The sequence below is a fragment of the Martes martes genome (assembly GCF_963455335.1).
Source record: "Martes martes genome assembly, chromosome: 7".
In the NCBI taxonomy this organism is placed as follows: Eukaryota; Metazoa; Chordata; class Mammalia; order Carnivora; family Mustelidae; genus Martes; species Martes martes.
In genome coordinates, this window is record NC_137894.1 from 9,176,120 (window position 1) to 9,188,635 (window position 12,516).

General features: G+C 43.2%; 1 protein-coding gene across 1 annotated transcript in view; it reads right to left on the minus strand.

Moving 5' to 3' along the window:
• AKAP13 (A-kinase anchoring protein 13) overlaps positions 1 to 12,516 on the minus strand; it is a 113,624-nt gene that overhangs the window by 41,543 nt on the left and 59,565 nt on the right. Inside the window, exon 12 of the mRNA XM_080807551.1 lies at positions 5,306 to 5,480. Coding sequence (XP_080663677.1) covers positions 5,306 to 5,480 — 175 coding nt within the window. The remainder of the gene's footprint in view (positions 1 to 5,305; positions 5,481 to 12,516) is intronic.

Consider the following 12,516-nt stretch of genomic DNA (forward strand, 5'->3'; position numbering starts at 1 on the left):
AAAAGGGCTCAAGATGCCTGTGGTTAGAAGAAGTGCACTGTACTACATTACAACAGATATTTTTGCTATCTGACAATCAATCCCATCCCAGCTGCAGGTTTAATTCTCAGCCATTATAGTCTAATGTAGGCTAAGAATTAATATAGCCAAGGAGGGTACAATTCAACTGCTTCAACCTATAAAAAATATATATATAAAAAAAAAATCAACGGCAGTGGAAGATAAAACATTTACTGAACATAAACTAGAAAACCTTTTCCAATCTGAATTTAAATTGAAAAGTTGTCTGGAGCCAGGCATCGCAGGAGTCATCTATCTACTATAACCAGAAACCAATGGTTCTCACTGTTCCCTGCAGCACAAAGAAAAGATTCTTTGGGTCTTCAAAGAAGATTTTCTATCTCTTCCATGCCTAACTCTTCCGATACTACTTCACATCCGTTTCAGGACTGTGAGTCTGTAGAATCGACTATGTTGCTGCTTACACTGGTGCCATCAGTAACAGCGGAGGAGCAGCTCTCGAGTCTCCTGCCAAGCTGTTTTCTGTATCATTTTGCTCTTTGTCCATTAAGTTCTTGAATCAAATATTGACATATTTTGCTGTTTCATCAGAGACCAGCTGACAACCAGAAAAATCTTTAAGTTATCACAGATCCAAGGTTTACACTTCGTTTTTGCTCGAACCAACTATATACAAGCACAGTCTTAAAAGACTCAAGCAAGACAGGAGAATAAACTTTAAAGTTTCCCTGGTCTCCTCTCGTCTCTTCCTTTAAATTGATACTAGTTTGGGGTATGTCCTTCTAAATATTCTTATTTATAGAAACAATGACTGTTCACTTGTTTTCTGTAAATTCAGGTCATACGTACAGTTCTACCTGCTGTCTTTTCAACTTGTCAGTGTGTCCCGGAGATCTGTTTGTGTCGGCAGAGTTATCGCAGGGGCTGGCGGACTGCGGTCTATGAATTCAGCCCATATCCATTGTGTGAATAGAGTTTCACAGAACACAGCCACGTTCACTTTCCAGGCCTCATCTTGGGCTGCCCCCACCTGTGCTCCAGGAGCAGAGTCAAGCTGCCGAGACAAAGACCTGCAAAGCCCGGGACCCCTTCTGCCAGCTCCTCTACAGAACAGCTGGCTGACCCTCGGTCTGGTCTTTGTAGTATCAGCTCCAAATTCCATCTAACCAATATACAATATTTTATGGATGGTTATTTATTTAGTTCCTTTAAATTTCTCTGTTACAAATAATGCTGCAATGAACAGGTACCAAGGTTTTTGAAGAGTTTTGAGAACTCTTCTCAAATGCCGCTGTGTAAGCAACTCGAGAAGCGCACCTCTCATCTCATCATTCCTGCCTCTGTAATGAAAGGACAACCATGTCATGTAGCCGAGGTGCTAAGTGTGGCTACAGTGGCAAGTATATTACAATATATAAGCACATCAAATTAGTGTGTTGCACACTTTACATTTACACAATGTTATGTATCAGATATATTCGACTGGGAAGAAAAAAAGGTCCCTGACACAGACTGCCGCTCAATAAATATTTCTCGACCAAGGGCTTCTGAACGGATCACAATACCAAACACAGTGCTTTGGCAGAGACAACTGGTCTTTGTGGATGAACTTCAGTTAAGATAAGGAACTCAAGCGCAGAATTACTGACAGTTAAATGTCAAAAATAAAGCCAGTCTGCAGTCCTAAGAGTTCCTAGAACCTTCACCCAGATCTCCCTTTCCTAAAGTGGGGGACAGAGTGGAAGTCGTTTTCTTCCTTTGTAAACAGAAATCACAACTGTCCAGCAATGTGCGGAACAGTGACATGTCTGAAAAATCTCCACGAAGATCCTTCCAGGGCTATTTTTATTCCTGAAATGTTATTGTTATTTTTCAGATAGACCCCTTAGCTGTTCTGTTCTTTCAATAGAAATTCTATTTATTTCAACCTCTTAATAAGCTTCAACATCTTCCCCTGGTTGTGCCTTTGCTAACTTCCTCATGGCAGTTGACTTCCTTATGTGGTGTCTGTATATTTTCTTTCTTTCTTTTTTTAAAAAATTTATTAGAGAGAGAAGTGTGGGTGCGAGCGCAGGGAGGGCTAGAGGGGGAGGGAGAGAGACAATCCAAAGCAGGCCCAGCGCAGAGCCTGACATGGGGCTCGATCCCATGACCCCAAGATCATGACCTGAGCTGAAACCAAGAGTCAGATGCTCAGATGACTGAGTCACCCAGGCGCCCATGCAGTTTAACTGTAAGCTCAGTTTCAGCTTTATAGGACCTCTTTCCTCCCGTGGGAACCTCCAGCCAGCCTGTCTTGTCAGTGTGACCCTGCAGGGCTGGTCTGTGTTTGTCTCAGTGGAGGCTCCTTAGTGTTTACCATTCTCAGACTGGGATTTCATTCAACCGCTTGTGAAAACTTCTTAGTTTGAAATATGGATGGTGTGAATTTGGACCCCAGGTTCATAGATAATGCAGAATTCTCACTCGGAGTCCTGGGAGAAGGAAGGCACATCTCCTTGCTGCTTCGGAAGTGCCAGGGGGTGGAGTTTTTCTAAAAGTTTTATCCGGGGTCTGAGCTCCCGCTCCCACTATGTGCCCTGGGGCCACATATCCTGCTCCCTATTAGGAAGGCTCTTTAGTGCTCTGATTCTGAGTTTCTTCAGGGATTTTCCTTTCTGCAGGCTTGGCTATGTATTTTTTTTTTTAATATATTGCACTGCATATTTCTGCTTTATAGCAGAACAAGAACTATGTTCAGTCTGCTTCATTGAAGTTCTCTGAATGTCAATTTCATACTGTCCAATCAAGAGACAGGAGGTCTTTCCGTTTTTCTCTGAGACCAGTGCTCCTCAAATGGAGAACAGGCACTTTGCAGGAGGGATACACAAAAGGATTCTTTGGGATATGGGAGGAAGGTTTTACAGCTTTCATTTATATTGACTTTAAAGAGAAACAGAGTTGATGTAGACGATATACTGGTGCCTCACTCAGCCCCTATGTTGGGAAGATTCACTTTACACATGCCAGAGGTTTCCAGAGGTGGGAGGACTCGAAAGGGGCTAGGACATCGGTGCCTGTCCTCATTCTCGTACCTTCAGCACACTGTGATGAATGGAAATGTATAGGGGCTCAATGCAGTGAGCTTATGGATTATATTAGTTCCAGCTAGAATAAAATGAGGAAGTAGCTTACACAAATTCCTGCAAAGAAACCACTGACCTAAGACAGTATTATTAATAAGACTAATAACCAGCAAACAAAAAAAATGGCAAATCTGAATTCTCTTATTCCTATAATAGTTTTCTTTTCTCTTCTCTCTCCTTCTTTCCTTTCTTCCTCACCTCTCCTTCCTTCCTTTCTTTCCTGCCCCCCTACCCTTCTATATTGGGCCAGGGTGGGGGAAGGAATCTTAAGCAGGTTCCACGCCCAGCACAGAGCCCAATGCAGGGCTCCATCTCACAACCCTGAGATCATAACCTGAGCTGAAATCAAGAGTCAGATGCTTAACCGAATGAGCCACCCAGGAGCCCCTAGAATGAGCTCTTTGTAAGTACAGGACAGGACAAGCGTGTAATTCTTGCATCAAATATACATACCCTGTGCAAGTAGTCTAACAATGTTTTAATGATACATGAACATACTAAAAAGTGCTTGGTGATGACTGTCCTAGGCAACCAAGTTATTCTGGTACCAAGGAGCTGTGTCAAGTGGCTAAGAAACTAACCAGAAGACATTTAGTGGGGTGTCCCAGGGAAGAGCCTCATAGAACCTGGGCCCCAAAATAAATGCAGGAGGTAGCACACAGTGGTAGCCTCTGGTTTTCTAGAGGGCCCATAAAACTCAGCACTACGCTGCAACGCTCCACCTCCTAGTGAGTCGTGTAGGAAGGACATAAATGTGTGTGATATACATAAAGATCTCGAGAGCTCCTCCCATGAGGTGGTTGTTTTTTTAATAAGACAGTACAACAAACAGTGCTACAGACAATATTTGGGATATAATAGATCCACAAAAGTCATCTTGAAAGAATGTGATCATAAAGCCAGTCATTCAGAAAGTCACGACAGCCGTGGCGGCGGCAAGCTGGGCTGCGGACTAGCTTAACTGGGTGGAAATCATTTTTTGCAGTCGCTTTGAATCTGCTCAAACAAGCTTTTAAAAACTTCAGCTTCCAGTAAGTTAATTATTTTTGGTAACAAATCACTTGGGATACTCTACACAAATGACTGAGAACAAGACAAGGTCGTGATGCCCTGATTGTCTGAATTTGTCGCTATTTTGTCTGATGTGGGTATAGGTAGAAAACGGTGCTCATCGCCTTGGCCTCCTGGGAGACCGGGCTGGACCTGGAGTGGGTGGACCTCCAGACTGTCCCTTCTGGCCACGGCAGCCTCACTGACTTACCGCGGTGTACACTGCCAATATTACTCTCTCTCTACCTGATGACAGCGTTTTTGAGACACAGTGCCTTCGAGCAGGGTCTGTGGGTCAGATCCAACCCACAGCCCATTCTCATACGGCCCATACGCTACTAATGGTTTTTACATTTTTAAATGGTTGGGGGGGGGTAATAAAGATGAGTACTTTATGACACATGAAAATCACATGATTCCAGGTTCACCACTGGTGAAGTCTTACTGGAACACAGCCGTGCTCCCTGGTCTATGTGCTGCCCAGGCCGTTCCTGCACGACAGCAGAGGTCAGCAGCGGTGCAGGGACTGTCCAGCTCACGGAGTCTAAGATATGTGCTCATGGCCCTTGACAAAAAAAAGCTAGCCATCCCCTGCCCAGTATCTTATCCAACCCAGGACCTGGGCTCAGTTCACAGACTTAGCTTTAAGGTGGTTTGAAGGAGGTCAGCCACAGGTCAGTATGGGACATTTCTGCACGTGCGCAAATGTCTTCTCTTGGCAGTCACCGTGACCTGACGCTGGTAAAGGGCTGAAGCATCCACCAAAGTACCAGAATAAGAAATGAGCGCATAGAACCTGACGAGGGAATGTTGTGTCGCTTTAGAGTTTGAGGCTAGGAGGCTGTTTTGACACAGACACAGACTTCTGGGACAGGCAGGGGCTTGGGGGCAACAGAACAGAAGATAAGAAATTGGGGCTCTCTGTAAAAATGCACCGGCTGCATGTTCTACATTTGGAACTGACGACACATGGGATGTTTTAGACAGACATAACAGGCTGACCTCCCCACACACACCAGGAAGGGACACGGGTAGATGGATGGGAAACCCGGAATGAGCTTTCCTGAGCCCAGAGCGCAGTGCCTCACAGGAAGAGGGGTGCTGCTTACCTGCACACGTGTAGGCATCCTTGCTGGTGAAAGGCTTCACACACTGGCTACAGCTGATCGGGCCCACGACAGGGATGGAACTGAAAGTGTGCCCGTTGACCGTCTTCTTGTCCTTCTCTTTCTCCTTCAAATCTTTCTCCTTCTCCTTGATTTTCTCTTTCTCTTTCTCCTTTTCCTGCCGAAGAAAAGAACCACCAATTAACGGAACACCAGAGGCCCTCCTCTCACCTGGGCATCCAGGTGGCATGGGGTCACTGGTGTGTGTGGTGAATGCTTTGGACGAAAGTTAAGAGCACTGTCCTGGACAATGGTTTTTCTAGGTTGCGAGCATTCCGGCTACACTGGAAATGCTATGGGAAGACGCGTTCACACCGATGGACACAACGTCCCAGGACCAGCGCTGGGAAGAGGCTTCTGGATCAGGAGGAGGGGACTCTGGGGTGGCCTCTGAGACCTCCTCAGCAAGCCCAAGTGCAGCCCACGGAGGAAGCCAGCAACGAGCAGAGGGCCAGCTGCAGGAAGGGAGCAGGAAGGACTGCAGCCGTTCTCGGAGCAGCCTCAGGGAAGGGAAGACGATGGGATGGCCGGAAGCATTCCTCGGGGATTCCTCTCGGACTTCCTCTAGCCGGAAGTATTAACCGTCCCCGACATACACATATACCGTTGTTGTCACCTAAAACAATTCCTGCAACACGGGCACCACGAAGTTCATGATCATGACAATTACTAAACGCCTTACACTTTGAGTCAACACCTTCTAAGTACAAGACTGCCTCAGTCTCCGTAACTGAAGTGTGCATCACGCTTGTGCAACTGAGAAGATAAAGATGATAAATACCAACTACAATTCTGAACAGCTGCTTTGTGCCACGCACGACAGCAGGCGACTTACACATATTTTCTCCTAACAACCCAGGGAACTACTGGTTATTATCTCCACGGCACACTGGAGGAGACCGAGGCTCTGAGATGTTTAATACTGTGTCTGAGGCCACACGTCAGTAACTGCCCGTGCTGGAAAGAAGATCCAGATCGGGCTGACTCCACAGCTCTCTCACTCACGACACTCTACCGCCAGGGGCTGGCGAGGTGTGTTGACTCACAGAGGGTCACACGGCAAGTGACTGGTAGTCAAAATCATGACCCGGGCCTCCCGACATCCTAATTCAGAGCCCATCCACTGTACCGAACTGGCGAGTGCTGGTGAAGTCTGATTCAGGCACAGTCCTTGGTTAACAGAACACATATAATAAAAATCTAAGAACTGAACTGCTACACTTTAAAACTGTAAAAACTAAGGAGAGAGGGAGAAAAAGTATTTCACTTTACAAAACAGGAAACTGTTCTGAGTGACAATCAGTAACCACTAAGGTATGTAATGGTCTAATAACAATCAGTAACAAGTGGAATTTTTTTCAAATAATTTCTCTCTCTTAACTAAATTTTGCTGCAGGCTTCTCTGCGCATAAACATTAAACCGAAAAGCATCTGCCTCTTTGCTCCAGAAAGCTAAAGCGTGCTCCAAGAGTTGGAAAAAATCTTCTATGGCAACTAACATTCTCTCAAGCCTTCCAATTCTCATCAAATCCGAATAAATAATAAATAATACCCTCATCCTTTGCAATTAGCCAACTAGTTCTTCCAAGAATAAAAACAAAAACAATAAACTCCCATCATCTCTTTCTCTGTTTATTAGAATTTAGTGCTGTAAAGAAGTCAGGCTCTTACCTCACCATGTCCTATGAATTTCACTGTTATGAGGGGTAGTTCAGGAACCCGACCCCATTTTATCGACATGACTCGACCCCCATGCCAGGAAATGGGCTCTCACGGAAGGAGGGGCTCATGCCGGCGGGGCAGAGCTCAGCAGCTTTGAGCTGCCATCAGAGAAACCGTAAGAGGAAGCCAGGGACTGGTTGAGAAAGGGAAGGAGGGAGGGCTGAGGCTGCTGGTTTCCTTAAGACAGGCTTAACTATTTGCATGCTGCCAGCAAAGCCAACCACCCTAGTTACGCAGGACACGGGAAATGAAGCAGAACGAATTCCCAAAACACAGTGTGTGTCCGCACGGTGCTCCGGCTGCAAGACGGACACTCGGGGAGGACTGAGGCCAATTTTTGACACTTAGAAGTTAAGGAACACATCTACTTCAGAAGGCTTCTCATTACGCCGAATCATGTGTGCTTCCCAGGAACAGTGTGCGGTGAAGCTGGTGGTAGATTTCACCTGTGGTCAAGTGATGACCAGCTTGTTTTCTCAAGTGTGACTTTTCCATGTTCAACAACATGGGGAAGTAGGGGCTGCTGGTATTTCAGGGACGGCTGCAGGAAGTAACTATACCGGGGTACTAAGAAGGAAAATGAACTCTCGCTTTCCCCCACCTGCCATTTTTGACAAACGGTTACAATGAGAAGTGCAGAGAGCGCTCCCGACAACCGTAAAACAAGCTGTCGTGAAGTCACCCTCATGCTGCAGATCTCTGATCAGAGAAGGAACCAGAGAACTGGATTTCACACAGACTTCAGCCTTTGCAAACACTCTCTAGCAGGCACCTCTGTAAGGCTCACGGGTTTACTTCTCCCCTAGGGAGCACAGGCCCAAGAAAGCAGAGCCGGACCCCAGCAGCTCTGCAGAAATGCAGCCCATGCCCCCAAAATGCCCTTCAAGTCAGAGTTAAGAATTTCCATAGAGCGTTTCTGCCCATCTCCTAGTTGTCGGTGAGGAGGAAAGCTTGAAGAAGGACATCGGTGTAACAGGGTGGTCTGAAGGGGCTCACTCCACTCCCTTTGTGAATGGGATCACCGAGCACATCAGTGTTTCAGTACTCTGCACCAAGCAAACGTACTTAGCAGGAAATGGTACTATCAGAAGACACTAAAAGAAAAGCAGAACCTGCCAGTCTTCCTGTTAGACTTCCTGTTTGGGCTTTACCCCTTTGGAAAAAAACACCGAATACATTTAATTACTCATGCCAAATACTGCTAATTTTTAAAAGTGCGTATGAAGGATCAGTACTGAAGTTCTCCAATCCTATATCCATCTATCTATCCACCTATCTATCTAGATGTATGTGTCTATCTCAGTACTACAGGCAAAACATGAATAATTTTTTTGGTTCCTTTTGGCTCCTTACCATCTTACTTAAGAATCGTGACATACAGATTAACTTTTAATTTTAAGCACATATAATAGATTAACATAACAGTTAAGAGACTCTAAAGGCAACAACTATAAACTATTTTTACATGAATACATACATCATGCTTAATTATAAGGAAAGCAAAACTTTCCAAACTGTTCCTAGAAACTTCACTAAGAATTTATAGGTGGCAATTTAATATATCTTCAGTAAATGCTTACATTTTTCCTTTAAAAGAAGTAGAAATGATTACATAGTACAAATAGGTTAATAAAAGTAGATCAGATGATCTCTAATAGCAGGTCTTTTAAAAATAATTTAAAAGAAGTAGAATTCTATCATTTTCATTAAAAAAAACTAGCGTTAATGTCTACAGTAGCACTTTCAGTTGTTTTAACATTATGGAGAAAGAACAGTCTACAGGAAAAACTGAATCAGCATCCTCACACTAAGAAAATACTCATTTATTTTTGTCATCATTTAGAGAATCTAACAGTTCTGTGCGGTAAAGCTCTACCACAGGCATTATGGCATATGAAGTCAGAGTATTTAATGTAACTTGACACTATTTCCCCTATTTCTTTCTATCTTTTGGTACATTCACAAAAGCGAGCTCTTCTACATGAAAGGCGAGTCTCAACCTTCTTGATGTATTTGGCCAGTGGGGCATTTTTCTAAACACCTGATAATGGGAAGTAAGGATTGCCATCCAGGTTACAGATTTCTAATTTTTTTTTTAAAGTTTATTTCTTTGAAAGAGATAGAGTGCACAAGCCGGGAGTATTGGGGGGCAGAGGGAGAGGGAGAAGCAGACCCCTACTGAGCCAGGAGCCCAACACAAGGCTCCATCCCAGGACTCTGAGGTCATGACTTGAGCCGAAGGCAGCTGTTTAACACTGAGCCACCCAGATGCCCCCAGATTTGTAATTTTTTTTTAATAAATAATTTGTATTTTGTTTCAAGATTTTATTTATTTGACAGAGATCACAAGTAGGCAGAGAGGCAGGCAGAGAGAGGGAAGAAGCAGGCTCCCTGCCCAGCAGAGAGCCCGATGTGGGGCTCGATCCCAGGACCCTGAGATCATGACCTGAGCCGAAGGCAGAGGCTTTAACCCACTGAGCCACCCAGGTGCCCCCAGATTTGTAATTTTTTTTAGGGTTTCCACTGCCAGAGATAGCACGAGCCCCCAAAGACCAAATGTTGAAGCCACATGTGAAAGAGGAACCAGTTTCGTTGCATAACAGTGTTGTCGTTTTGCCAAAGGAGATGCTCGGACACAAAGGTCAACTGATACAGTCTGCTGAGGCTGACGGACTCTAATCTAACAATTTCCTTCTTCCCTCCTGCCTCTCTTTCACTCCCTACTAGCAAGCTCCAGTCCTTTGAGTTATTGAAAAAGTTATAAAGACACTGTTTAGTAACAGTTAGATTTTGAGTGAGCGTGAAATGAAGTGTGCTAATTGCTAGAAGTCAGCCCACAAAGAGGTTATTTAGTTAATATAACCTAGTTCTGTGGCCTGAAGCATAGTTCTCTGGGCTTCAGTTTGTAAATAAAGAGGAGGAGACTTTTTTAAAGGTCAGGTTCCGGTTTCTAAATTTGATCGTACATGGTTTTGTTTATGCCTGTTTGTATTCCCTTATTAACATGACCTGTGGTGGAGTCACTGCCCTGCCCTGGAAGTTAACATTACTGGGGAAATGCACAGAAAGGGAACTCTCCACTTATTTATTTACTGGTCTTCCAATAGAAGATCCCACATTTTAAAAATAGAACAACAAAAACAACAGACATATGTGAAAATGTCCAAATAGATCATAAAATTTCTCAAAGTAAAGATGAAGATCTTTAGTTCTTTAGGAGCACCTGACAGAACGCTGAGACCACCTACGGAAGTCCTGTGACAACAGCTGGCTAATTTATACTGGTCTTCGCAAGGAGGTTTTCTTTTGTTGACGCCAACCAGGGTCCAAGCCAGCAGTGATAAGTCAAATACATACAGCTCTATTTTAAGCCTTGCTGCCAGTCTGTGGAACACTGATGAACATTCTGCTCTCTTTAACCTGGATTTTTTAAATGATAAAAGAAGGCTATGTCTGAAGTTAATACTTGTACATATGATTATTCTAGAAACAATTTGCTAGACGCCTTGCACCTTTTCCTGACTGGCCCACCTTCTTCTCCTTCTGTGCCTGGGCAGGAATGAAAGCGTAATTCTGGAGGCAGGTTTTGTGGAAAAATTCCTCTGAGGGCTGAACCTAGCATTTACTAAAAGAAAGAGATCTTATTTTACAAAATCTCGTAAAATACATTGGCTCTACTTCTACCAACCCACTTAATGAAGGGCTTAGAAAGCTTGTTGTATTTTGTTGTGGGGGGGGGTGCACTTTAACCATAATACACTTGAGTTCAGTGTTTGCTCATTCCCTTACTTCTATGAATGTACATACCATGCACATGTATACACACGCATATATATATATATATATATATAGTGATTCCCTGGCAAGAGCTCTTTTGCTGATTTCCATGTAAAAGCTTTTTAATTTTTTTAAAATTTATTTTGCCGGAGTCTGGGTGGGAGGGTGAATGGAGTACAAGGGAAGTGGGAGACAGAAAGTTTTTTCCCACTGATCTGACACTAAATTGGTTTTGGTTTCGCACTGGGAATCAGTGTAAGAAAAGTAAGTCCTTGTCTTCCTTTTTAAAAGAAATACATTGAAAAAAATTAGAAGAGTAGCTATCTCTATGTGGGATTATTACAGGTGGTTTTATCTTCTTATTTTTGTATTTTAAATATTCCTATAAGTATGAAAAAAATAGACAAAAAATGTTGAAGTACTTTAACATAACCTCACTCACTAAAGAGCATTCACTGGCATGTGCAGATCCAGTTGGGACTAGACCTAGGAAACTACTTTGGTCTTTAAAGTTCTTGTAATTCTCTGTGGGACACTCTAACTTTTAAAACAAACATAATATTTATATTTATAAATATTAGTTATAAATTTATTTTTATACCATATTTATATTATAATATATATTTTATAAATGTTTATATCTTATAAACATTTAAATATATTTAAAAAACCCTGATCTTGGGGCACCTGGGTGGCTCAGTGGGTTGAGGCCTCTGCCTTCGGCTCAGGTCGTGATCTCAGGGTCCTGGGATCGAGCCCCGCATCGGGCTCTCTGCTCGGCGGGGAGCCTGCTTCCTCCTCTCTCTCTCCCTCTCTGCCTGCCTCTTTGCCTACTTGTGATCTATCTGTCAAATAAATAAATAAAAAATCTTTAAAAAAAAATAAAAAAAAAAAAAATAAAAAACCCTGATCTTGGTATCAAATCCTCCAGGTACATTTTATTTTATTTATTTATTTTTAAAGATTTTATTTATTCATTTATTTATTTGAGAGCGAGCAAGCAAGTGAGCACACGCGAGGCTGGGGTGGGGAGGAGAGGGAGAGGGCCAACAGACTCCATGCTGTGCAGAGCCCGATCTCACAACCTCAAGATCATGGCCTGAGGTGAAATCAAGAGTCAGAGGCTTAACCAACTGAGCCACCCAGGTGCTGCCCCCCACTTTCAGGTATATTTTAAACTCGGTTTACCGATTAAAGCATGTGCTTGAGATCGGAAGCCACCGCTGGGGGGAACAAACCCAGATACGGTAGCTCACTCCCAGGAAAGGGAGATAATCCCTGCCTTATATGGTTGTGGAAAGGATGATATAAAATAACATACAGAAGACTCTTAGCATACAGTAAAACCCAATTAGTGATACCACCTTTTGTTACTATCTTTCTTGCTGTTATATTTCTTTTGTTTTCTATCTTTCTTGCTGTTATATTATACAGTAAAAACCCAATTAGTGATACCACCTTTTGTTACTATCTTTCTTGCTGTTATATTTCTTTTGTTTTCTATCTTTCTTGCTGTTATATTATACAGTAAAAACCCAATTAGTGATACCACCTTTTGTTACTATCTTTCTTGCTGTTATATTTCTTTTGTTTTCTATCTTTCTTGCTGTTATATTATACAGTAAAAACCCAATTAGTGATACCACCTTTTGTTA